The sequence below is a fragment of the Pyrgilauda ruficollis genome, unplaced genomic scaffold, assembly GCF_017590135.1.
Source record: "Pyrgilauda ruficollis isolate IOZ18807 unplaced genomic scaffold, ASM1759013v1 scaffold33, whole genome shotgun sequence".
Lineage (NCBI taxonomy): Eukaryota > Metazoa > Chordata > Aves > Passeriformes > Passeridae > Pyrgilauda > Pyrgilauda ruficollis.
Genome location: NW_024524711.1, coordinates 5,241,862 through 5,265,524, shown reverse-complemented (window position 1 = coordinate 5,265,524; position 23,663 = coordinate 5,241,862). Strand labels below are relative to the sequence as shown.

The 23,663-nt window shown below is 37.0% G+C and overlaps 1 protein-coding gene across 7 annotated transcripts in view; it reads right to left on the bottom strand.

Moving 5' to 3' along the window:
• The window catches only part of PHTF2 (putative homeodomain transcription factor 2), a 62,908-nt gene that overhangs the window by 22,039 nt on the left and 17,206 nt on the right, over positions 1–23,663 (bottom strand). For 3 of the 7 annotated variants that reach the window (XM_041474562.1, XM_041474561.1, XM_041474563.1), the window contains exons 3-8: positions 14,946–15,002; positions 14,556–14,567; positions 11,469–11,538; positions 8,661–8,819; positions 4,100–4,265; positions 3,231–3,395 (exon numbers count right to left, since the gene is read on the bottom strand). In XM_041474562.1, the coding sequence (XP_041330496.1) occupies positions 3,231–3,395; positions 4,100–4,265; positions 8,661–8,819; positions 11,469–11,538; positions 14,556–14,567; positions 14,946–15,002 (629 nt within the window). Of the gene's footprint in view, positions 1–3,230; positions 3,396–4,099; positions 4,266–8,660; positions 8,820–11,468; positions 11,539–14,555; positions 14,631–14,945; positions 15,003–23,663 lie in introns of all 7 variants that reach the window. The other 4 variants (XM_041474566.1, XM_041474567.1, XM_041474564.1 and 1 more) reach the window with 4 other exon arrangements.

The following is a 23,663-nucleotide window of genomic DNA, read 5'->3' as shown; positions in this document are numbered from 1 at the left end:
ATACACACCTCCCGTCAGAAACACTTCCTCCACAAGTTACTAAACTGTAAGAGCAGATTAATGAGACAGCTCTTCCAAGTTTGATTTGAGAAGTTTTTATACATTTTATACAAAACTTTAAAGCTAGAAGAAGTAGCCTCAAACAGTTGAATAGGAACTGAACTGTGCATGCATGCACAACTTTTTTAGATGGGATTTCCCTACTCAAGCAATTTGAGTGCTAAAATCACAAGACCAAAGCTACTGGTCTGGTATCAACTAAGGCTCATTCTAAATATCAGGGAGCTTGACTGAAGTCTTTATTTGCTTCCAACAGAGAAACCAGTTTTCTTTTTGTAAGACTCCCCAAATTTAAGTGTAAGCCTCGAGCCAGAAAAGCATACACTTGGGCTTAAAGTTAGGCTTTTGTGCACATTTAAAAGAAAAACAAAACAAAAAACCCCACAGTAACAAACAATATATCCCTAGCTGACGAAAATGTATGGTTTCCTAGAATTACTATATATATACATACGTCCTTAATCAACTTTTACAATTTAAGGCTACAACTAAAACTATTTAGAGTAAAACAAGGAACACCAGGAATAAATACAATGCCTTAGAAAGCTTGAATATACGCAGAAACTAAATCAAGAATGACTTTCAGTCTTATTCATGTATTATCCAGAAAAAATAATAAGGAAAAGTAAAAGAAAGCTTCTGGAACAGTGTGGATGTGCAGTCTCAAGTATTCTTTCAATGTATTTTCATTGGGGTTGATCAGAAAAACTCTCCTCTCTGTTCCCACTGCAAAACTTTTAGAGAAGTTACGTGATTTCCACTGGAGTAAGAACACATGCAGAACAAATTCCCAAATCAGCATTGCATTCTGAACAAATCACCTGCTTGGATACTGCCCTCTTTTCAAGTAAAACTTATCAAGAGTATTTTCTAAATTGTCCCTGTGCTGGAATAAAGTTTAGAATTCTAGTTTTTAAGTCGGACTGAGTTCTGCCAATAGAAAGGATATTTATTGAATACACAGTTCCAGTTCACCAATGATCTGAGCACAGGCAAATGGTGTAGGTATACAGGATCCTGCCCTAACACAGAGAATGTAATTTCTGAGGTTAATTTGAAATCACGTATTTATGACCTATACTTAAAATTCCAGGAAACTATATGTCAAAGATTTGTGTAAGTGAAAAACTGCTGAAAATAACTAATCAGACATTCTATATCAGACCTTTTAATGTGCTTATCTAAAGAGCTTCCAAGTATGTCTTAAGAAACAGGACAAGTGTAGCAGTGAAGCTTCCTTGCATTGAGATTTCGTAAGATTTTCTTTAAAGGAGCCTCACCAAGTAGTCAATGTACTGCACAAAGTGCTCTTGCTTCATCATTCCCAGCCCCACTCCCATTGTGCTGACAAAACTGTTTGTATTACCATGAAAAAAATTACATGAAGAAACTGAACTGCATGTTCCCCTGGGGGAAAAAAAAAGGTTCTTTTTCATCCAGACAAGACTGTATGGCTCTAGACATACAAACAACTGTGCCTCTGCAACTGAAGGGGTAACAAAGGACTAAGGGCTGCTTACAGCACTCTCAGTCACTCTGTTCTTTTCCTTTGAAGATACTCCGTATACCAAGTAATCATTGTGGAAGCTTAACATCTATATATATACACACACTACCTCTCATTAAATGGTTTAAACAAGTCTTTAGGATAAGTTCCACATAGCCCTTCTCAACTGAAAATACTCTGAGCCCCACAGCAGGAAAGGCAAGGAGAAAAAACACTTCCAACAATCTTCATACTGCAGAACAGTATCTTCAATGAAGGGAAAACAAAACATCAGAAAGTTTACAAGATTACACTTGAAGCATACCAGAGAGTAATACCCACAGACCCAAAGAACAGCCCTGGTGCCTATCATATGACCAACAGTTTATCAGACAGCTTAACCCACACAGGAGAAAGCCAAATGAACTCTCCTCTTACAACACTTTTAAACATTTTCAAAACTTGTCCAAGGTTTCAAGCAGACCCTCCCAGAAGGTAACACAGGTTTTACCAGTGGTTTAGAGCATGGATCACAAGTATGACAGACATGTTAATGTTGCTGTATTTACAATGCAGCATGCACAACAAAACATCTATGTAATAACTCGCATTATCCCTTTTCTCAATTTAATACTTTTTATTGAGTATATTTTCACTTATTAAAAAATGTTGATTCATAGCACTCAAAATATTGCACACATAGCATGTCTTGCACATAGAGCTATAGAATGTGTTTTTGAAAAACTTTTTTTAATAGCCCAATCAGTGTTTATTTGAATCCTGACGAAAAAGTGTGTCATTTCATGACAGTGACAAAGCTGAATAAGCATTCTCCTGGAGTAACAAGGAGGTAATGTAATAAAGTAAAATTAAGCAGTTGAATTTTTCTCATTGGATTAAAACTGAGAAACAAAGTTGTTTTTTTTTTCCTGATAGCCTACATGGTGTAGTAAAACAACAAAATATAATTTAACTAAAAGTTAATTCTGTACTCTGCTCTCATGAGATCCCACTTGGAGGACCACGCTAAGCTCTGGGGCCCCCAACATGAGAAGGACATGGCACTGTGGGAACAAGTCCAGAGGAGGGACAAGAAGATGATCAGAGGGCTGGAGCACCTCTCCTGTGAAGACAGCTGAGAGAATTGGGGTTGTTCATCCTGGAGAAGAGGCTCCAGAGAGACCTTTAAGCACCTTCCAGAGCTGGAGAAGGACTTTTTACAGGAGCAGGTACTGACAGGACAAGGGGCAATGGTTTCAAATGGAAAAAAGGCAGGTTTAGTTTTCAGTATTAGAAATTATTAAGTGAGGAGGTGGTGAAAGTAGAACAGGTTGGCCAGAGAAGCTGCGGCTGCCCCACCCCTGGAGTGTTCAAGGCCACAGTGAACAACCTGGTCTAGTGGAAGTTGCCCCTGCCTATGCAAGGGGGGGAGAACTAGATGATCTTTAAAGTCCTTTCCAACCCAAATTATTCTATGACAATTCAATATTTTTTCAACATTATTGCATGAGCATTTGCAAAAGTCAAGAAACAACACATTAGTACATTTTCAAATACTCAGATGAGTTTGCTATTAAGAGCAAAAACTAGATCAACAGAAGTTTAATCATTACATCAATATTTACTTAATTAGAAAAGGGATAGTGCATCTCTAACACTTATGTAGCCTTGAATAAATACAAACCCTGATAAAAAGAAAGCAGCATGCCAGATATCTCTGAAGACAGCGCCAATACTGCAAGAGGTGCTTGTACCGTAGCTCTGCACTGTTCCCTCCTGTGTGTTATCTGTGGTACTAGAGCCATCTCCTTCCCTATGTACTTCCAAATGTGCTGCTTTCCTTAATTTCCTTCATCAGAAGAGATTAAAATGGGAAGGTAGTTTTGTAAGTGCAATCTGCTAGTTCTATAATGTGTTCAGCAGTTTAAGCATGCAAAAACAAGCAAGATTTCAAAGTATTTTGCTAAAGCTTTGTCATATCTATTTAATAAACTCTTTAATAAAAAAATATGATACATTCATTATATACTTAAACACAACACACATTTTATTTCATCATCAGAAGCTTAGACCTACAAAAGTCACTGCTGCAGTGTTTCCCATTTTAATGGGACAATTCACTGCAGCAAACCACAGTCAGTGGAGTGCTTGAATTAAATCTTACATTTCCAAGAGTATCTCTTTTCACATACATTTGCCACAGATTATTAGCCAGATTTATAAAACTAAACTTGAAGTAATATAAACACTGTCACTCCACCACTCTTCAGATAACTGTTTTGAGACAAAATGTCAGATTTGATGCATTAAAATTCAAATAAAACTATGCCTAAATTAGTCAATGCATAAAAGTTAAAGAGCACCAATTAAGCACAATTTTGAAGTTTCAAATAAAAACAGAGCACCAATTTCTCATCTCTAGCAATGCACAGACTGTAAACCCCTACATTTTTTTTCATGCACATTCTCTATAGCAGTTTAACAATCCTAAATGAAAGTACTAAACACAGCCTATATAAGTCTTTAACTAAAGCACTTTAACACAGACTATACCTTCTTCTTTTACCCCCTGTGCTGGGAGGTGGCTTAGGAGTTCGTGTTGAAACAATCTGACAGTGCACAGTCCCAAGCAGCAACATGAGCCATATTGGCCCAATGACTTCAGTCAGAGGTATATTATGTGGGCTTTGGGCTGTATAGAATAGCACTACAGCAGCAACTGAAAAAGAAGGGAAATGAAGTTGAGTTTAATGTCTGAAATGGCCAACTCAGATGGCTTTTGTCAAAAACAAACCAGTCAAATGCAGACCTTTACCTGCATTTTAAGCCAACTCATGTAATTCTGAGAGAACAAAATTACTATTTTGCTGAAAAACAGCAGCAATTAAGGTCTAAACAGCTGACTACTTTCTTAGTACCCATCTTTTCTTTCACACTTGCGATATCATAGGTATTGCTCAAAAAATGGCTGAATGAAATAATTTGGAAAGTTTTATCTGTCATGAAACCACTTCAAATATGGTGAAACATCAGTAGGAGACAAAACCAAAAAGGAAATATCATCCTTAAAGCAGCCCAAATAAATTTAATTCTGTATCATGTGTTACAACAAAGCACAATCCAGTGAGTTTGATGAGACTTGAGACTAGAAATTCCTTACACAGCAGAATGCATTTCAACTCCATGTCCCAGCCAAGGGACAGAATTGCCCACATGGAAGGGCAGCCATGCATAAGTACAACCCTATAAATGTTCTATATGTACTTCTGTGCATCTTTTTTAGCAGTGAGGAAAGATCAAAAGACAAACCATGTAAACTATGGGGTAGCTACTTCAACTATGAAGTGACCAGGGCTCCAACTAGCACTTGCGGTTGGAAAAAGGGCCAGCTTCCAATTCCATGGCCAACTGTTAGTTTAGTAACCCTATAGCCACTTTTCATATACAGCCAAGAGCCAAGCTCCTGCACCCAGAGCCCAAACACTCAGCAACACCTTTACAGGCTCCAGGTCAACCTGAACACATCCAGCAAGCATGAAGCAGGAGGAAAAGGCAACCCCTCTCCTCTCTGCTTACTCTGTCCTTGCTCTGCCTTGAAGAGCTGTGATGCATAACTCAGCTGAGAGAAACTAACAAGACAAAAAAAAAAAAAAAAAAAAACCACCACCCACAGAAACTCAAAAAAAAAAAAAAAAAAAAAAAAAAAAAAAAAAACAAACCACCCACAGAAACTTCAAGAAACAATTCAGAAACAGAACTGGGAAATAATTCTCTGTGCCTCACATCCACACATCCCATGACAACTTGGTTTTGTTTGTGTACTGCTGAGAAGTGAAAGTCCCGTAATTTAGACCTATTCCTAGCACAAAATACAAGTTCAACAGCTGTCACCAGTTCTCTACTGAAATTGACTGAAAAAAATGCAGCCACATACAAAGTGTGCCACATTCAAACATCTAAAATAAATCCCATGAAGCAACAACTAACACAGAAGATAACCTGGATGTGATGTTCTCCACTTAAAAGAGGTTTGATCTGTTTTTCATTAATCTTTAGCAAGGTAACCAGCATTAGCAACATGATGAACATACAAAACAATGGAATTATTTTTGATTGTGGAAAAACTATTTCTAATTTCTCCTCTTTTTCCTAACTTAAAGAACAAAAGTTTTGCATGGCAATATCCTTTATTACTATAAGTGAACTACATTTCTGCTGCATAACGTTGCTCAAAGACCACATGCATCAATGAGAAATCCAACTTATTAAAAATCAATAAAATAGGTACAGACAGCAAAAGATAATGTTATCTCTTTCTAAATGAGCTTATCTGAGTTCCTCACACATACACTTAGCTCCATGAGGTATAAAATGTAAAGAAGGAGCTGATTTTGGCTCCTATCATACAATTTGGATAAACACATACCTCCATGTGAAATGTTCTGCAGGAGTAGGCCTACATGAAATAATTTTAAAATTCACTACTTCTACTTAAAAAACATTCAGTAAAGCAGAGATGTCTAGAAGAAACATCTTCCAGAAGACAAAAATCTGCAGATTGCAGATTCCTACCACAATGTTTCACACAGATTTAGAAAAATATTACCCATCTGATCTTTTTAAAGTATGATAGGAGGGAAATACAAGAATTTATTTCTGCAGAGCGTGACAATACATTCTAGATCAGGTTATGCAATAATTGCTCCTACCAACAGCTAGGCAGAATTGCTTGGAACAGGATTTCTTACAGCACTTTTAATTATTTCTTTATCTATTTCAGTATTTTGACCTGCGCTTTTCTAAAATACAGTGGCTTATTTTGTAAAACAGACACAAATGAAATAGTATCACATTGAACAAAAAGCTGCCTCAGAGAAAGCAACCTTACACTTCAAAGTCCTACAAGCATTTATTTTTAAAGCATTTAAAGTTCGGAAATATTTTTAATAACAAATTTAAAAATGCATACATATATATTTATATATCTCACCACCACAATAAACAACCATTACATCACTATTAAAGTTTCTTGCTTTATACTTAAGAAATACACAATAAATAAGTTTGCAGTTCATTTTCCCCTTAGAATATGAAAACATTTTAAGTTAAAATGAGGTATTACTATATACTAGATAGATAAGGAAGCAGAAGAAAAAAGTTTTACTGCTATCTTAAGTCACTGGCCTGTTCCATGACCTTGAGCATAAAACACTTCTCTGTAATTCTCTTATCACACATTGTGCTAATCACTTTACGCTAAAGGAAACCAGTGCAAATAAAACCTGGAGTTTAAATCTACAGCCAAAGAAAATGTTTTTTCTGTAGATTTACATAAATGCTAGCAAGTACCCTGGTGAAGTAAATCAGTTTTAAAGCAGTAATTCCAAGCAATACAATTCATAAATCTATAGAAAATACTTTAGTTAAATTATTTAATTATGAACACATACAAACGAAATATAGTCAGACCATTTTACAACAATGTCAGTGAGAATCTGTCATCATGACAGAAAATCCAATCTTCAATACAAAATCCAGATTCAGGGCAGAAATATGGCCACTGGAATTTGAGGTGGTTTATTTTTAATCTTCCATCATGGATTCTTGACATTTTGGTGCTGCCTTACCAATCCTGTACAAAATTAACAACTGAGCATACTTTCTGAGCAAAATATAAGCAAAACTTTTATTTAAGTGCTTGGGGGGGTTGTTTTAAATAGTTCCCAATAAGTAAATATCTCCATTTAATTTCACTTACATTTTTAAGTATTTTAATTTATTTCAAAAATTATCAAAAAATCTGCAGCTAATTCTGCACAGTTTTTATAGCAAGTATTTCAAATAGTTGCATTATAGTGTAATATGGAATACTATTCATTATTTCCTGCTATTTTTTAAGTCACAGAAATACTTTGTCACATTACAGATCATGTGGATTAGGGAAATGATGCATTCCATCCACAGCTTAGTAAAAAAGAGACCCTAAGAAATCTGAGAGGAAAAAGGCTAGCTATAAGAAAGCTCTGTAATTAATGTCCTAAAAACTTGCACTCAGAATCACTACTTTTCTACTTGTAGGGTCTTACAAATGCACCACAAATTAAGTGTGAATATATATATTTTTTTAAATTAATTTACAAATAGGAACTTTAAAAAATTACTGCAATGGTGTTTCTCAGAATAAGACACCCATGAACATGGTAACAAACCAACCACAACTTACGTATTTTACTACCTATGTTACTATAAAAAAGATTTAAATTCTTAACACTATAGGATCTCTTACCATAGCACAGACAAATTAGGAATCTTTCTCAGAAATGGGGATAAGAAAAAATTTTCATAGAAGGCCACATGAATATTTGTCAGTACTGCAGGTCTTGGGGCACTGGCATGGTGAGATTAATTTTATACTTGCTAATAACATCACCACACAAGAGGCACTGCCTTTTTTTTTTTAACTCCATATATTGTTCCAATTAAAACTTCCAAATGATACAATGATTCACAACTGAGACGACAGATGGTGAATTTGAAAAAGTAATATTGCATGTTAATTGGATTTCAGTGGAAAATTCATTAGTCATTTAGCTTCTCAGGGTACTTATATTGCTCCCAACTTTCATTAACCTTCTGTTCCATATCTGTTGTACAAACTTCTGAAACACTTAATTCTTTTGGTGACTTTCATACTGATAGATACTGACTCACTCCATTACATTCTTCCCTTTCTAATTTTCCTCTTATATGTCACGTATATTTAAGAGACTCACAAAGTCAGATTGCTAGAACTAAATATCCCAAAAGCTGTGAACTGACTCCTGTTTGTTAACAGCTGTCCTGAAAACCTGAATTATATACAGATATGACAAACTAACCTGTGCCAAATGCTGAAGAAAGCCTGTGAGGAGAGTGTTAGATTTTTCATTACACAACCTTTATATATGTAAAAATGTTAACCAAGAGACATATGCTTGGGACTGTGTCATTCCAATATTTTATGAAAATACTGGAATAGACCTTAGCAGCATGAAGTAAACTAAGCAGCCCACTGCATCTTCCAGTGGTTAAAATAAGGCATTCAGTTGAAGCTGATGCTGTAAACCAACTCTACCTTGGAGAAGGTAAAGAACAAGCAGCCAGAAAAAAATGACCCTTGATGTCACTTGGAGCCACCACCTGTAGAAGAATGGAAAGAAAACAACTCTCACGATTCCTTTGCGGGTCAAAGATGTCCAAGGACTTTCAGGTTTTGCTTTAGCAAAAGCAGATCCTTCAAAAAAAAGGAAAAAAAATTGAATTCATTTCATCATTATGGCTAACAGAAACCAAAGTTGTTCAACCCAAGGACTTTCAGGTTTTGCTTTAGCAAAAGCAGATCCTTCAAAAAAAAGAAAAAAAATTTAATTCATTTCATCATTATGGCTAATAGAAACCAAAGTTGTTCAATAGCAGAGTAGTTAAGACAGTGAAATGGTGGAAGTGCAAGATTTATTCAAATAATTATGTTTAATAACTGCTCCTTTAAATAATTATCTCCTCAATCCAAATATGGCATAAATTGTTGAGGCCCTCTTGACTGCCATTATCAGGAACTTCTACAAATACCTGTAATTTCAGAATGTTTGAATAACAAAACATTGCCATGTCAAAATTATTCTAACATGAATTATTAAAAATTGTTCTGTTTCATAGAGGTATCAGAAACTTTATGAGAAAATCTCATGAAAACTCTACATGCCTGTGGCAGGCACAGCAGAGTCCTTTCCCAACACAGAAAAGGGATCTAAAATACCAACATCTGTAAATTGCACCAGCCATGTCACTGAGGAAAATTGAATGAGGTTGGGAAGCACTGAAGTGAATCTGTCCAGCTGAGGACTAGCCCCAGGAGCAGGGAAGCCACCCAAAGAATAATTTATCTTTGTGTCTCCCTCTATACCATTTTTTATCTCTCTCATTCAAATGTCCTTTCTCTCCCATATCTCTCCTTTTCTTTTTCTTCCCAGCCAGAAAACTCTGTAAAATTTACTTAATGGGGATGTGACTTAAATTATGCTAAGTTATTGACTGAAAGGCTAACTTCTGCATGCTGCTACACCATCCCCATCTCATTTACAAGCAGCACTGGCACTAGTGAGCTCTGTGCTACACAGGTAAAACACTGCCAGCTCTGAAACTACTTTAATGCCAACTTAGACATCCATGCAGTCATTTAAATGCTATTCTTGTACACCACTGCACTGAAAAGGTCTAACACTGTTTCTTAGTTTCTTGTAAGTTCAAATGTTATTTGATTTTGTTTCCTTCTCTCACATTCCCATTTTTAAAAAACTGTTAGGTGATGTGAGAACAGCGATCTGCACAACCACAGAGCAGATCAAAGAGAAAATGGGAGGAAGTAGCCCAAATAATACTTTGCAGGGTCCTTCCAGGGTTCTCCTCACAGACCCATCCCTGGAACCATCAGTCCAGCTCAGGCTCATCTCCATGAGGCCAGAGCAGGAGAGAGGGAGAAAAGCAGGTGGGAATCCAAACCACGCCATGAACACCATGACCAGGTGTGAACCCTCGCCAGGCACCGCTGGGAGCAGCTCTCCAAGTCATCTTCCAGAGGAAAAGGGACGCTGCCTGAGGGATGGGACTCACTGTGGGATGCCGAGGAAAAGGAGCTCAGATGGCACAGCACTTGTAGGGCACTTAGGGAAGAATCCAGGGGTGGGGGAAAGAAAGGGTTCGGGCAATTTAGGGAGGAACAAGTGCTGTGAAGTTGAGGGGTAAGGGGGTAAAAAGGACTGGTCACACAAACAGCCACTGCCCAGAGCGCTGCTGGTCTGGCCATGCCACAGGGCTGCTCAGCACAGCCTGGACTCACTTCTGCCTGGGCTCTCCAGGGCCAGGGGCCATCTGCTCGTGTCCAAGGACACTGACACGGGGCTGAGACACGGGGCTCAGTGCCAGCACTGGCCGTCAACGCCAGAGCAGGGGGGAACTGTGTGGCCGTGGCGTGGCCGTGGTGCCGGCAGCCCCAGCAAGTGCGGCACAGCCAGCCAGCCTGGCAAGGCCGGAGCTCCCATCAGGAGGCGAGCCTCCAGGGACAGAGGGGGCGAGCCTCCAGGGACAGAGGGGGCGAGCCTCCAGGGACAATGGGGGTGAGGCCCCAGGGACAATGGGGGTGCACAACCTTTATATATGTAAGTGAGGCGCCAAGGACAGAGGGGGTGAGGCCCCAAGGACAGAGAGCGTGAGGCTCCAGGGACAAAAGGGGTTGAGGTCCCAGGGACACGGGGGGCGAGCAGGCCTCTGGAGGCCCAGGCTGGCTGTGAGGGTGCCCTACGTGCACCACCCGGCTTCCTGCAGTGGATGCAGGAGATTGTGCTGGCTGCTGGGCTTATGGATAAAAACACTAAATAATGTTTCCGTAGCCTTCACAAGGCAAAAGGGAAATTACATACAGATAAGAATAAATTAAGACTAAATAAAGATTTTTCTAATAGTCTCATATCATCAGACCTTCTGTTGCCATGTTGTTATTTAAAACAGGCAAGAAACAATCAAGGCCTATATGTTTTTACCCTCCAGAAACTTCAACATAACATTCCCTCCATCAGAAGACTTAAAAGAAGTCTAAATGCATGGCAGTAGGAGACTTTTAAACAAGACAAGTGCACAAGTTTCTTTCTTTGTTTTTCAAAATCCAGATCTATACAACAAAATTTAAATTAAATTCTTAACATTTCAATTCAATCTTAATATCATTATTTAACAATGTTTTCTATCCATCTGCTTTAGGGAAGAGTTATGTAGGGTTGGCTGTGTTTTGTTTCATTTGGGGTTATTTTAAATTCACTTTTGTTATCAGACATAGGATGGCTGTTATTTTAATACTGACAAATTCAGCTTTTTCTAGCTCAGACCGTACCTCTTACAAGATCAACATCTATGAGGTCTGGTTTCACATGTCCTGTTTTCTTTGGTTTGTTTCTCAAACCCTGCAATAGATAAATACTATCAAAATAATTTCATGCAGATGACAGACATTACAAAAGACAAAAATATCTATGTGGTCAGTAATTGTATTTAACCTATACTGCTACTGAAAACTCAGACAAACATGTCAACTTCATAGATTTAAAGCACTATAAATTAAGCATTCCAAATAAAAATGCACTATGGATGCCTTTTACACACTTTACAATCTATATAAAACCCAACCAGTTACTGACCCACCAGGCTATTTTTCAAACAGGCACTGAGCACTCATGGCTTTGCATTATGCAGACAATGTATGCACACACTTGCAAGAATTAGTAATACATGTCTATTAGCTTTTCAGAATTTTTGCAACAAATTACATTCTTGAATCTCTTTTCTCCTTAGATGTCCAACTCAACTTCACAAAACGCTTACACTGCAACTCCTTAATTCCAAACCCAGATACCAAATCACATTGCAATGCAGGAGACACTAATCAGCAAGCTCTCAGAAATCCAAATTCTAGGAAAGTATTGAATTTTTCCTCAGTTCTGAATATAGATTAGCCAATTAAAAGGAAGGGGAAAATCCCACACAACAGGAATGCAGCAGGAAGAAAAGCAAGCTTATTTTTTTCTTTTAGAAGCAGCATCTTCCATCACAGAAGACCCAAACCCACTGGCAAAGCTTTCGAGTTTGTTTTTAATGCTACAATGTGATGCTGTACTCTCAAGTCTCAGAGACAGCTGTGAGTTTATTCTGCTCTCCTTAGCTTAAATTCTTGGTCACAACAGACAGTAAGGAAATCACAGCATACAATTCATACAGAGTAAAATAAAATGTTTCAAAAAAATATTTAGGATATCAATGAAATTATTACGAAAACCATTTAACTGTTCTCATCCAAAAAGCATTTAAATTGGTGAACTGTACATTTCTACCATTGCTAAGGCTTATCCATGTGCAAAACCTCCACTAAAACAGAAACATTAGGTATAAATGAAAGCATATAAATAAAATTATTGTCAATGAGAAACAGATCAGTGAAATCTGGTAGTGTGAATCTTTGTAAGAATAATATCAAGCAAAATGTTCAACTGAATGCAAATCAAAATATTTCTTACATCTAAATTAAACTGGATTTTTTTTCATGTACAAATAAAGATAAAAAAATCAAACTGAAACAAGCTAGATGTGTAGTCGTTACCTAATGTGTCTATTAGAAAAATGAGTTTACTTGAAACAAAAAAAAAATTAATATACAACTGAATCATGAACAGGACAAAATGTGCTCTGAGGATGACAAATAGAGACAACCAATTGTATTTTTAATGCAAGCACTACAAAGACCTTATAATGCAAGTTTTTTACAGAACTGCAGTCCTAAAACTGCAGTAATTTTATGTGGAATGAGAAAAGAAGCCCATAATTAGAATTGGAAATTATCAAAATTCTAGAATCAGCTACAGATTCTTGTGAATCTTGCCTAAGTGAGCCACTCCATTTCATAAAGAAAACTGAAGCTTAAAAAGAAAATGCTGAATGGTATAGTCATTTTCAAATGTATTAGTGCTTATGGACCACAAGATCTCTCTTGAAAGTCTAAATAAAGATGTGCCTCTTGAAAGAAATAATCTCCTAGAAATACATGCTCAATCTTAGGAAAAATTTGCCATTGTGGCTCAAATTATGTTTTCATTTAAAGAAAGAATTCTGAAAAAACAAGATCAAGAGTACAACTTGATGTGACCTTCAGAGGAAAAGGAATGGTGACTCATTCTTTAAAAATTCCATTGGTCAAACAGTGCTTTCAGCATCTATGGATTTCACTGAGCTGGCTCCTGAACTGTTTGCCACACACAGTAGAAGCATTCAATTTATTCAGATGAAATTTCTATGCTTTCTTAATACATCACAAATCTCTAACATACATGGAAAACAGCAGTTTCAGACTGGGGTTATTTTAAAAAAATATTCAGTGTTTCATAATGCTCAGACCCCTCCAGTTAGTTCATATAATTTCTATTCAGCACCAAACACTTTTCAGGTAAGCATTAGCAAAAGAAGGTTTAAATAAGAATACTTAAAAATTATTGTTATTACTGTAAAAACTCTTTTACACAAATTTTAAAATTAATCTTAATAGATCCTATTACAGTTATAACTAAATTATAAATGTGTAGTAAGATAAATGAATTTTCTATTACAATACATGAAGTTTTCAGATTTTTAGTGACATTAATTTATAAATCATTACAAAATTATTCCTAAATTTATAATGTCAAAGTGCTGTAAGAGCTTTGAGATTAAAGCACTAATGTGCAATACCTGATCTTAGGCATGTGCCTTGGTGTTACCCAAACTGCACTTCATTCAGTCAACCCAAACTCAGGCACCACCAGTAATTTGTTAGTTACTGGACTCCTGAGCCAAACAAGATGCTGTTTGCAGTCAGCATTTTTTTGCAGTATTTGCAGTAACTATTTGAGTAACATGCAATTACACAGCAGTTAATTAACGAACTCCTGTCGTAGCTGTGACGGGCTTTCATGGCCACGGGAAGGACCCTTCAGGCAGCCCCAGGCTCAGCTGTGCTGCTGAAATACCATGGGGTGCAACTTAATGTGTGTATTTCTGTACAAAAACTCTGTAGCTCAGGTCAGGAACAGTTCCCACAGAAGGCAAGCAAGCCCCCCCAGCACAGTTTTGTTTAAGTACTGTGGAGTGAAAAAACCCATCCCCGAGGAAACTGAAGCAATGTACATTTTACTGATGTTAACTAATAGCAACACCTTGAAACTCATGCAGAAATAGCACAATACTTCCATGCAGTGTTGGAGGAGAAAAAAAACCCATTAATTGCAAGAAAATATTGACTAAATTATTCAATAGAACTAGTACCTATAGGAGGGATTCCTTTATCTCCAAAGCGATTTAGCAATGTGGCAGACACTGATGGTACTGTTAGTTAAACCAAAATGCACAGAACACTGTTAAACTGCTTGTTCAGAGAAACAAAGCCTGAGGTACTTACCAGTCTAATAAACTGTACAAAACAATGACAGCATCATAAAGGAGGGAAAGTAAACTGCAGGTATAAGGTAACTAACTGAAAGCAAAGAGAGCTCAGATAACTGACATTAGAATTCATCACCAAGAAAAGTGAAAGACAGAGGTATTAACACAAGTAAGCCCTATCTTAAGATAAATTAAAAGAAAAAAAGTACTGAGATACAGAAAGATGCATCACACTAAATGGTGCAAAGTTATTAATTATGTAAAATAAATAGAGCATAGTAGAGTAGTTACATTTGGTTACACTCCAGAAGTCTAATTTTTCTTTATCTGTATTAAATACCACCACATACAATGTAGATTACTTCAGCATACAGAACCACACAAAAAAAAAAAGCTGCATTATTACCTTTATTTCTCTTTGCTCTACTGATTTTTCCCATATTTGTTGATCATATGCTCCAATCTAAAAAGAAAAAAAATGTATCTACATTAGGATTTAAAAGATACTGATCAAACAAAATCAAATCAACCTTCAACAAGAGAAGCATGAAGCCAGCATGTTATTTCCTTGGGGAGTGTACAAAGAAATTTATATCTTCTCCATTCCATCTTGGCTGGACAGGATCAAGCTAATCTGTAACTGAACTGTGACAGAGGGGAGAGCTGAGCCTCACACAGCCCCAGCCTCATCCCAGGACTCGTGCAAGCCTGAGCACTGGGAAGACCACGCTCCCTCCCAGCCCAGGTCAGGACTGCAGCCTCCATATGAGAGAGAGCAGAACTATGGCAGCTACACTAAGATAACTTCAAAAGAAATATGCACATCTAGTTGAACCCATACCCTTAATTTATTTTTTTAAACCATCTATAATTCTCATTCCAATCCACCCACTTTTAAAGCCAGATGGTCTTAGCTTTATCTCTTAACAGAGCACAGCAACCAGATATATGGTCAGGCTGGTAATCAACCAGCTTATAGCCCAGGGGGAACCCAATGCATATCAAGAAACAGCACTTTTCCCCATTGACTGTCAGATATTTACAGGAAGGGCAACCTGAAACTTCAGAATTTAAGATGGTGACAAGAACAAGTCAATATAGGAGACAACATATTCAAGTCTTGTAAGAAATTATCAAAGACCATCAGATTGCTTTGAACTCTAAACAAAGAGTATTTCTAGGTAATAATGTCTTTTACTATGGCAATTTTAAAGCCTTGCCATCCCAGCTGTTCTACCTAGACACATAAATCTTGTGTATCTGGGGATTGATTCACATCACACACTCTGAGCAGTTAAGTGTAAGATCACATTAATGTCATAAGAGAGAGACAGATGCAGCTCCTGAGACTCAAAAGTTCCTTTTCCAGCCTGCAGAGGTGACAAGCAGCTCAGTCAGACACCTGACAGAGAGGAGAGAGGAACAACTCCCATCACCTGTGCAAACCTGCACAAATTCAATCTTACTGCAAGAGTGTGACTCCTCCTTCCAGCTCACAACTGCAGCAGACCTAAGAGACCCAAGCACAAGTGCACACACCTTGTACCAGAAAACATTAGCATTTCAGCCTTCAGCATTAATTTTTATGTTATAAAAGAAAGAAAGAAAAAGTCGTTCTTTAATTAAAAAGGATCTTTTAGCCAAGGATCAACAAAAAATACTCAGGGAAACCAACACACACCTATATAAACAAAATAATCTAAAGGCATCTTCTGTGCCTCTAAACCTGACCAATTAGTGGAAAAAAATAAACATAAAAAATCTAATTTAGAGTAGTAAATTCCAAAACATATCTAAGATTGAAAGTAAGAACAGCAAGCTGAATTACTCTTTCCCAAATTTAAATAATATTTCCCATTCATAAGAGCTAAACAATTTCTATAGTTTGCTACTTTAAAACTTTTCAGAAGAAGCAATCTACTGGCCTTTTGTAAAGTAAATACTTTACAGCTTGCATTTGGAAAAAAAAAGAAACTGTGGAAAATAACTAGGGAGTCAGGCATAGTAGTGGGCAGAATTAAGCACTTACGACAATTAAAGTAATTAAACCAAAGGAAGTTTAACAGCTAACTCCACCTGGATAACAGCCAGCAATTAAAAAGTCAATATATTGAATAACCACTCCACCCAGGCATTTATAGCTAATTGTTCTGGCTATTCCCCTAAATACATTTCAAATGAAATTTCAGGCCTTTCTGGATTTCATTAAATTTGCTAAGAAGAGCCCTGAGTAAAATTTTTGTGCTGCGTAACATTGTGCCCTCCCCTCCCCACTTCCAAAAAAATTTCTTTCTACAAGGACAGGAGGGGGATGCAAGTCTGTGTCCCTCTCTGTTACGCAACAACCTAATGAGGAAGGAAGCCTTTGTGCCAATAAAGCTGCAAAGCAAACTCCATTCATAATTCCATTCATAGCTGAAACTAGTATAGAGTTGAAAGTCATTAAAACAGTGTTGTTCTTTTAGACAAATACCTGACCATTTGTTAAAGGAATTCTAAGAAACAGACCCCAGAAGATACCTGACACAAGGAAGTCGACTGATTTAAAATCTTCATTATATTTTCCTACAAATATTTCTTTTCCCTCTTTAGGTAGCACCTTCAATCTCCACAAATAAGACAAGAAGCGAGGATTCTGCCATTCACTTTTAACACTTCCCTATAAAGAAATTAGTCCATCAGGATGTAAAATAAGAGATCCAGAACTACTTTAAAGGACAGGGTCCTTTACAACTGTTTTGCTGGAGAAGTGGACTGGATCTGTCCAACCACCCCTGATCAACTTTAGTTATTGCCATCTGAGCACAGGACTGTTCAGCAAGGCATGCTGTGGGAACTGAAAGGAGTGGAAGAGAGAATTACAGACAGCAAGTAACACGACAGTTTCTCACATGGTTTTTGTTGTTGTTTGGGGTTTCTTTTTTAATCTAGTTCCTATCACCTCTTTGTGTTTTAACAAAGTTTAAGCAGGTATGTGTGCGACTCAACACATCAAATTCCAACCTGATACTCAACCTCCCTTCTCACCATCTGCATAAGCATCCCTCTAAACTTCTCTTCCAAATGTATCAGATGAAAATACATTAAAACAAAGGCAACATTAAAAAGTAAAATACTGGATACTGGCACACTTCATTTCCCACATTAAACAAAAATAGGAAGAACTAGTGTTACTCAAACAAAGCAAGTAAAAACCACAGGCATTAATTTTTTTTCTCTTCCTTACGTCAGAAAAGCAGATTTAGAGTTTGTGAAATGTGTCCTGTGGAATTCATTGTAAGGGACATTTTTATTTACAACAAACTAAATTATAACATATAATGATTACCAGAGATGCTAGACATGTGTATGAATTAAAATCAACATAATTTGTGAATGAATTGAAGAAGGTAAGTTAATACTAGCAAACCTTCCTAGTTTTAAATTATTGAGTGCACCAGCGAATTTCAGCTTCAAAGAGTTTGGATTTACAAGTATTTGCATTTGAATTCTGTTTTATGTTAAATCTGATGTAAATCTAAAACAAATATAGGCTCTTGGCTATTCATGTATTTCCTTACAACTGTACATACCTGCAGGACATGGAAAAGAAGCCTAGCACCTAGTCTAGCACCAAAGAAATTCAGCTCTAAAGGCAAGTAAAGGGAAGGAATAACCTTCCAGAGATAAGATCAGGTTGGAACCTGTATAATTTAAATATACACAAAACTTGATCAAAGCAAGGTCTCCCTCAATAAGCAGCTGTCCCAGGGCTCCTCCCAAGCCAGGCTTCAGGCTCCCTTGGCTGGAGCTATTCTGCCAACAGGAATGCCCTGAGCAACTCCAGCACCCATTTACTCACACCCACTGTGCCTGGAGCCTTATCCCTCACAGCTGCAAATTCTGCACCAGCCTTGGGAGAAAATTTAAAGTACAAAACACAGGAGTCAAAAAAGGTCCCATTTTTAAGTACACAACTGTAAGAAACGCTTCTAAAATCTCTTCAAGACTTAGCACAAGACTCTGTGTAACAGCTCATCACTGATACTTTCAATCCATCAGTCTACCCTACAACTGGCAATAAACTTCTCTTAAAGCAAACTATAAAACACAATATCCCAATTTTATATTGACTTCACACAGAAATTTATTCTAATTTAATTTATGAAACACCTAATCCAAACTTGTATTCTATAGCATTTGTTATTATTTGTTAAAACTTGGCAGAAAATAAATTAACAAAAAGTTAGAAAACAAGCCTATTGACTCATTTTGAAATGTAACTTTCATCACCAAACACCAACACAACCTTGTTATAGCAAACTTGTCAGTAATATGCTACAGATATTAAAATTGTGGTATAACCTACCTGTAGCTGAAGTAGCTAAAGTAGTAGATGTTATTTTATATGCAGTTTAAATCATGCATCCCAGACCTCCTCAATGCCAAGATTTTATCCAGTCTATCCAACTCAGCTACCTCTAAAATTCTGAAGATCCCACACCTCAATAAATACCAAGTAAAGAAGGTAAGAGGGATTCTGTTCATTTATGCATTTGCAGAATTAGCAACCATTCTTCAAGCAACTATAAAAATTTTCAGAAAATAAGGAATTAAATGCAACTGAAAACTGCAGCCACTCTTTCACAATAGAGAAGCAGGTGTTTAACATCCTAAATTAACAGGTTATAATAAACTTTTAAATAGGTTTTCTTTGAAAAAAAAAATTTCCTCACAAGTAATCATTTAAAAAAAAATCTAACTTGTATGTGACTTGGCATGGATAATTAAAATTGCACATTTGGTAAACTCAATAAAGCCAGCTCTTTACTGAAAGATTAAATAAATTTGAGATCCTTTTTAAGTGCAGACTCCTCATAAAATTTTTTGGGTTTAAAATATACGTGCATCTCTTGCAAGTATCTAAAATAACTGCACTTATTCTTTCCCAATAAAATACCTCAGGAAGCATTTGATCTTCATACATGTGAAATTTGGCACCTGTACAGTTTGGCTGTTTAACAGCAATAGCAATTAGCTTAAGTAAACAGTTAAGCTATTAAAAACACAGCAATATTTAGTTCAAAGCACAGTGGAAAGGGCTTTAGCACTGCTCAGTGTTTATTCCTGGTGCCTTTCTCATAACAGGCCACGCGTGCATCAAGATTGAATTTGAGCTTTGTGAATGACACTGATATTCACTTTAAGCTAATGTAGTGATGCTATCAACCTGTAGCCCAATACTTGCAAGGCCCTTCTGATTCTAATGGAATTGATCAATATTTCATGAGGCATTTATAATTTATGACCATGCAGACTAGCAAAGATTATAATCCTAAGAATACATAGTATTTCCTCTTGGATCTTAAAACTTTAATGTTTATCAATAATGCAACTTGTGTGCTAAACTTTGCTCTTTAAAACCTCTAAACACTTTTACAAGCCACATCACAATAGTATTACAAATCCAGAATATGTAAGATCTAGAGTTCGGTAAATAAATAACGAAGTTGCTTCCTGGGAGTGTCTGACACCTTATTAAAATATTTTGTGCTAAAATATTAGTTAATATGCTTTATTAACTTCTACAGTCCAACATAATTAAAATAACTGCATGATTTTCTGTATCAATTTTAGTATTAAGATAACCACATAAAAATAATTTCTATATGGGCAATATTATTAATTTTTACCGTATGTCTCATTTTCTCAAAACTCAGAACAGGATTATTAAAAGTTATTTTAAACTCCAGTTTGTTCTTGCATGAACTGATCCCCACTGCAGTAAAGGTAATACTCTAGTAGCTCAGCAGTATAATTATCTCTGTTGGAGTAGATTTCTAGTCTTGGGATTGGGATTTTTCTAGATATTTTTCATTTTCAAGGGTGGTAGGTTTTTTCAATTTTGTTTATGGTGGATATGTGGGCTGGACAAGCTAAACTAAGACAAACTTAGCCGATAAAATATAGATAAAAATCACTATTGGACAGTTGTACACTGTCTGTTAACATCAAAGAGTTCAGTAACTTTTAGTCAAATGGAGAAGGAGAGTGAAGAGATTAAGGTTCTGTATCCTAAGGTGCAGAGCTTTGAATTTGTAACTGCTGAATCATTACTTTTGATTTTAAATATCCTAATACATCTCCCTTCTTCTTTTTTGGTGCCAGAGGAAGAGCTGATACCAGCTATTTAGAGTAAAATTAAGCAAGCAATTCAAACTTCAATAAGAGTTATTTATTATTAACTATTTGAATTGCCAACTAATGACCCACTTAAATTCTGCCAATAACTGCAACAGCACTGTATTTACAGCCATTTCACTGAACAATAATTGTACTAAGACTTACTTTAGAGATACAATCCCTTTCAGAGTCCAATAATAGCTAATTAAACATTTATCAACTACATATTAATGTTTTTATCTGAATTATTCTTTACAGATTAATTCTTCTCAAGATCTGTCAGCCATACTTATTTATTGCCCTGAGTAATAGTTTACAAATTTTAAGATATCTACATAAACCACAAAACATCTATGTTCATCACGCAATTAAACATAAACTATATACAGAAGAACAGTTAGAAACCAGTTGCAGGTTAAACTAAATGAGAGTAGAGGAATAACCAACGGTAGACACAGCATCCATTGGTGTTGTCTGAGGTGAGCTGGCCAAGAGCAATTCCTTTCCTGGGTCCATGGAATAACCAAAGGTAGACACAGCATCCATTGGTGTTGTCTGAGGTGAGCTGGCCAAGAGCAATTCCTTTCCTGGGTCCATGGAATAACCAAAGGTAGACACAGCATCCATTGGTGTTGTCTGAGGTGAGCTGGCCAAGAGCAATTCCTTTCCTGGGTCCATGGAATAACCAAAGGTAGACACAGCATCCATTGGTGTTGTCTGAGGTGAGCTGGCCAAGAGCAATTCCTTTCCTGGGTCCATGGCTACACTTCTGCTAACAATGCCCAGCTGCTCTCCAAGGGTTAAGGATTTGACTCTGAAACTTTTTTTTTTTAATGATAACGTAGTTGTACAAAACAAAACAGCCTCAAGATGTAACTGGGAAAAGAAAACCACTCTGACAGGCTCATTGTTCAATATAATTCCCTGAAGACCTCTGAAAATCTAGCAAACTTTACTGGTGTTGCAACTAGAATAGCATTGCCCTGATGTCCCTGATCATTTCCACTTCCCATAGCATGCTTTCCTTGTTGCCCCTGCCTTTGTCTGGGTGGCTAAAATATCAACCAGTTTACACAGGAAGAAAAAAGAAAATGTTAGCTATAATTTCACAAGGCCTAATTAAGCAATTTAAGAATCAGAGAACCCTTTCTAAGCCAGAGGGATTTCATCTCATTGCTCCCCTGCCATTCTTCACACAGGAAGAAAAAAGAAAATGTTAGCTATAATTTCACAAGGCCTAATTAAGCAATTTAAGAATCAGAGAACCCTTTCTAAAGACAGAGGGATTTCATCTCGTTGCTCCCCTGCCATTTGATAGGTTCATCTCCTTGTAGACTCGCAGTCTCAGTTTTAGCTGGATGAGTTTCCTGACCAAATTCACTCAATAAATGTATGTAAGTCTTTGGGAAGGCAAAGCAGGCATGGGAGCCTACAGGCAGGCAAAATGCAAGCCTGCTTTGTTCAGCCACAGCCCCTTCTGGAGTTCTCTTTTGCACCAGATTCAGAAACCAGAGTTTTGCCTCACCAAAAAACAAGGCACTGAAGGTAAATCCCCACTAGGTCAGGCAACTACTTGAGTACCAAATGTGGAAGGAAACTACCTGAACATACATTTTCTTCCTCCATGCTCTGATAAATGCCAGCTCCAACACTTGTCAAGTTTCAGCACTTAAAAGTCAGATGTTTCTAAATCAATGCAGTTTCAGCATCCCAAGTTTTAGGTAAAATAGCCATACTGCTTGTTCATTTGGCTAAACCTGCCTTTGGTGCCAGGGTGAATAATGTGTATTCAGTACCAAAAAGGAAATCAGCAGGTTTCAAGGTAGGATATAATCATCATTTAACTCCTCCTTTATTAACTTAATACAGGGACCAGGTCAGGAAAGTTAAAGCACTGATAGGGTTAAACGTGGGCAGGGACCTCAAGGGCAACACAAATAAGCTTCTACAGGTTTGTTGATGACAGAAAGAATGCTAGGAAAAATGTGGGCCCTCTGTGGAAAGAAACAAGAGAGCTGGTTACCAGGGACATGGAGAAGTTTGGGGTACTCAGATATTTTTGTCTTGGCCTTCACTAGTAGGTGCTCCAAGTTGCAATCTGCTCTAGTGGACGATGTCCCTGACCATGGCTGGGGGTTGGAAAATGATGAATTTTCAGGTCCCTTCCAACCCAGGCCATTCTATGAATCTAAATAGGCAAGTACAATCTTGGACTGGTGAGCTGTAAAACACTGAATATTAAGATCTTAAAGCAACACCATTAGAACTCTGATTTTGCCCTTTAAAGCCATGAGAGAGAAAATATCTCATTTGCTTTATTGTGACCTTTAACAGCTGTACCCACGGGACACCCAGAGCAGCAGAAAGCTGCATTGGCAAAGTTAAATGATATGCAATCAGGTGTAGGATTCAGCCTCAATTCAATAAGTTTCATTTTGCCTTCCCCTGCAACCATCCCCAAGAGAAGGAACAACATAATTGGACAAATTTGTTGGTAATATTGCAGGAGAAGGAGCTTCCCATTTTAGCAGCAAAGCTTCTGTAAGGATTGAAAATCAGAAAGTCATTAAGGTATATTTACATATCTTCTCCACACTGGAAACCAGACCAAAAATTCCCTCTATTATTATCTGTAAAACTTGGAAGTATTTTAAGAAATTAATGCAAAAAGTTACAAGCAATAGAAGCAGTATTATAAATTATTCATAACTATTATTTTTAACATCAGTTACTGTTACTCAGGCAATACTTCAAGCACATATATAGTATCAGTATCATACAAAGGTTATGCCACCAGATACTGAAATTGTTTTCAATAAATGTGGGGTGTCAGATTTTTTCTAGAGGAAACACTATGATGGCTTTCTCCACAAAATAATTAATTACCAAGCTAAAGCAATTTCAGTATCGTGGTACATACACATAATCCTAAGGATATTGACCAAGTTGTGCATCTATGTGA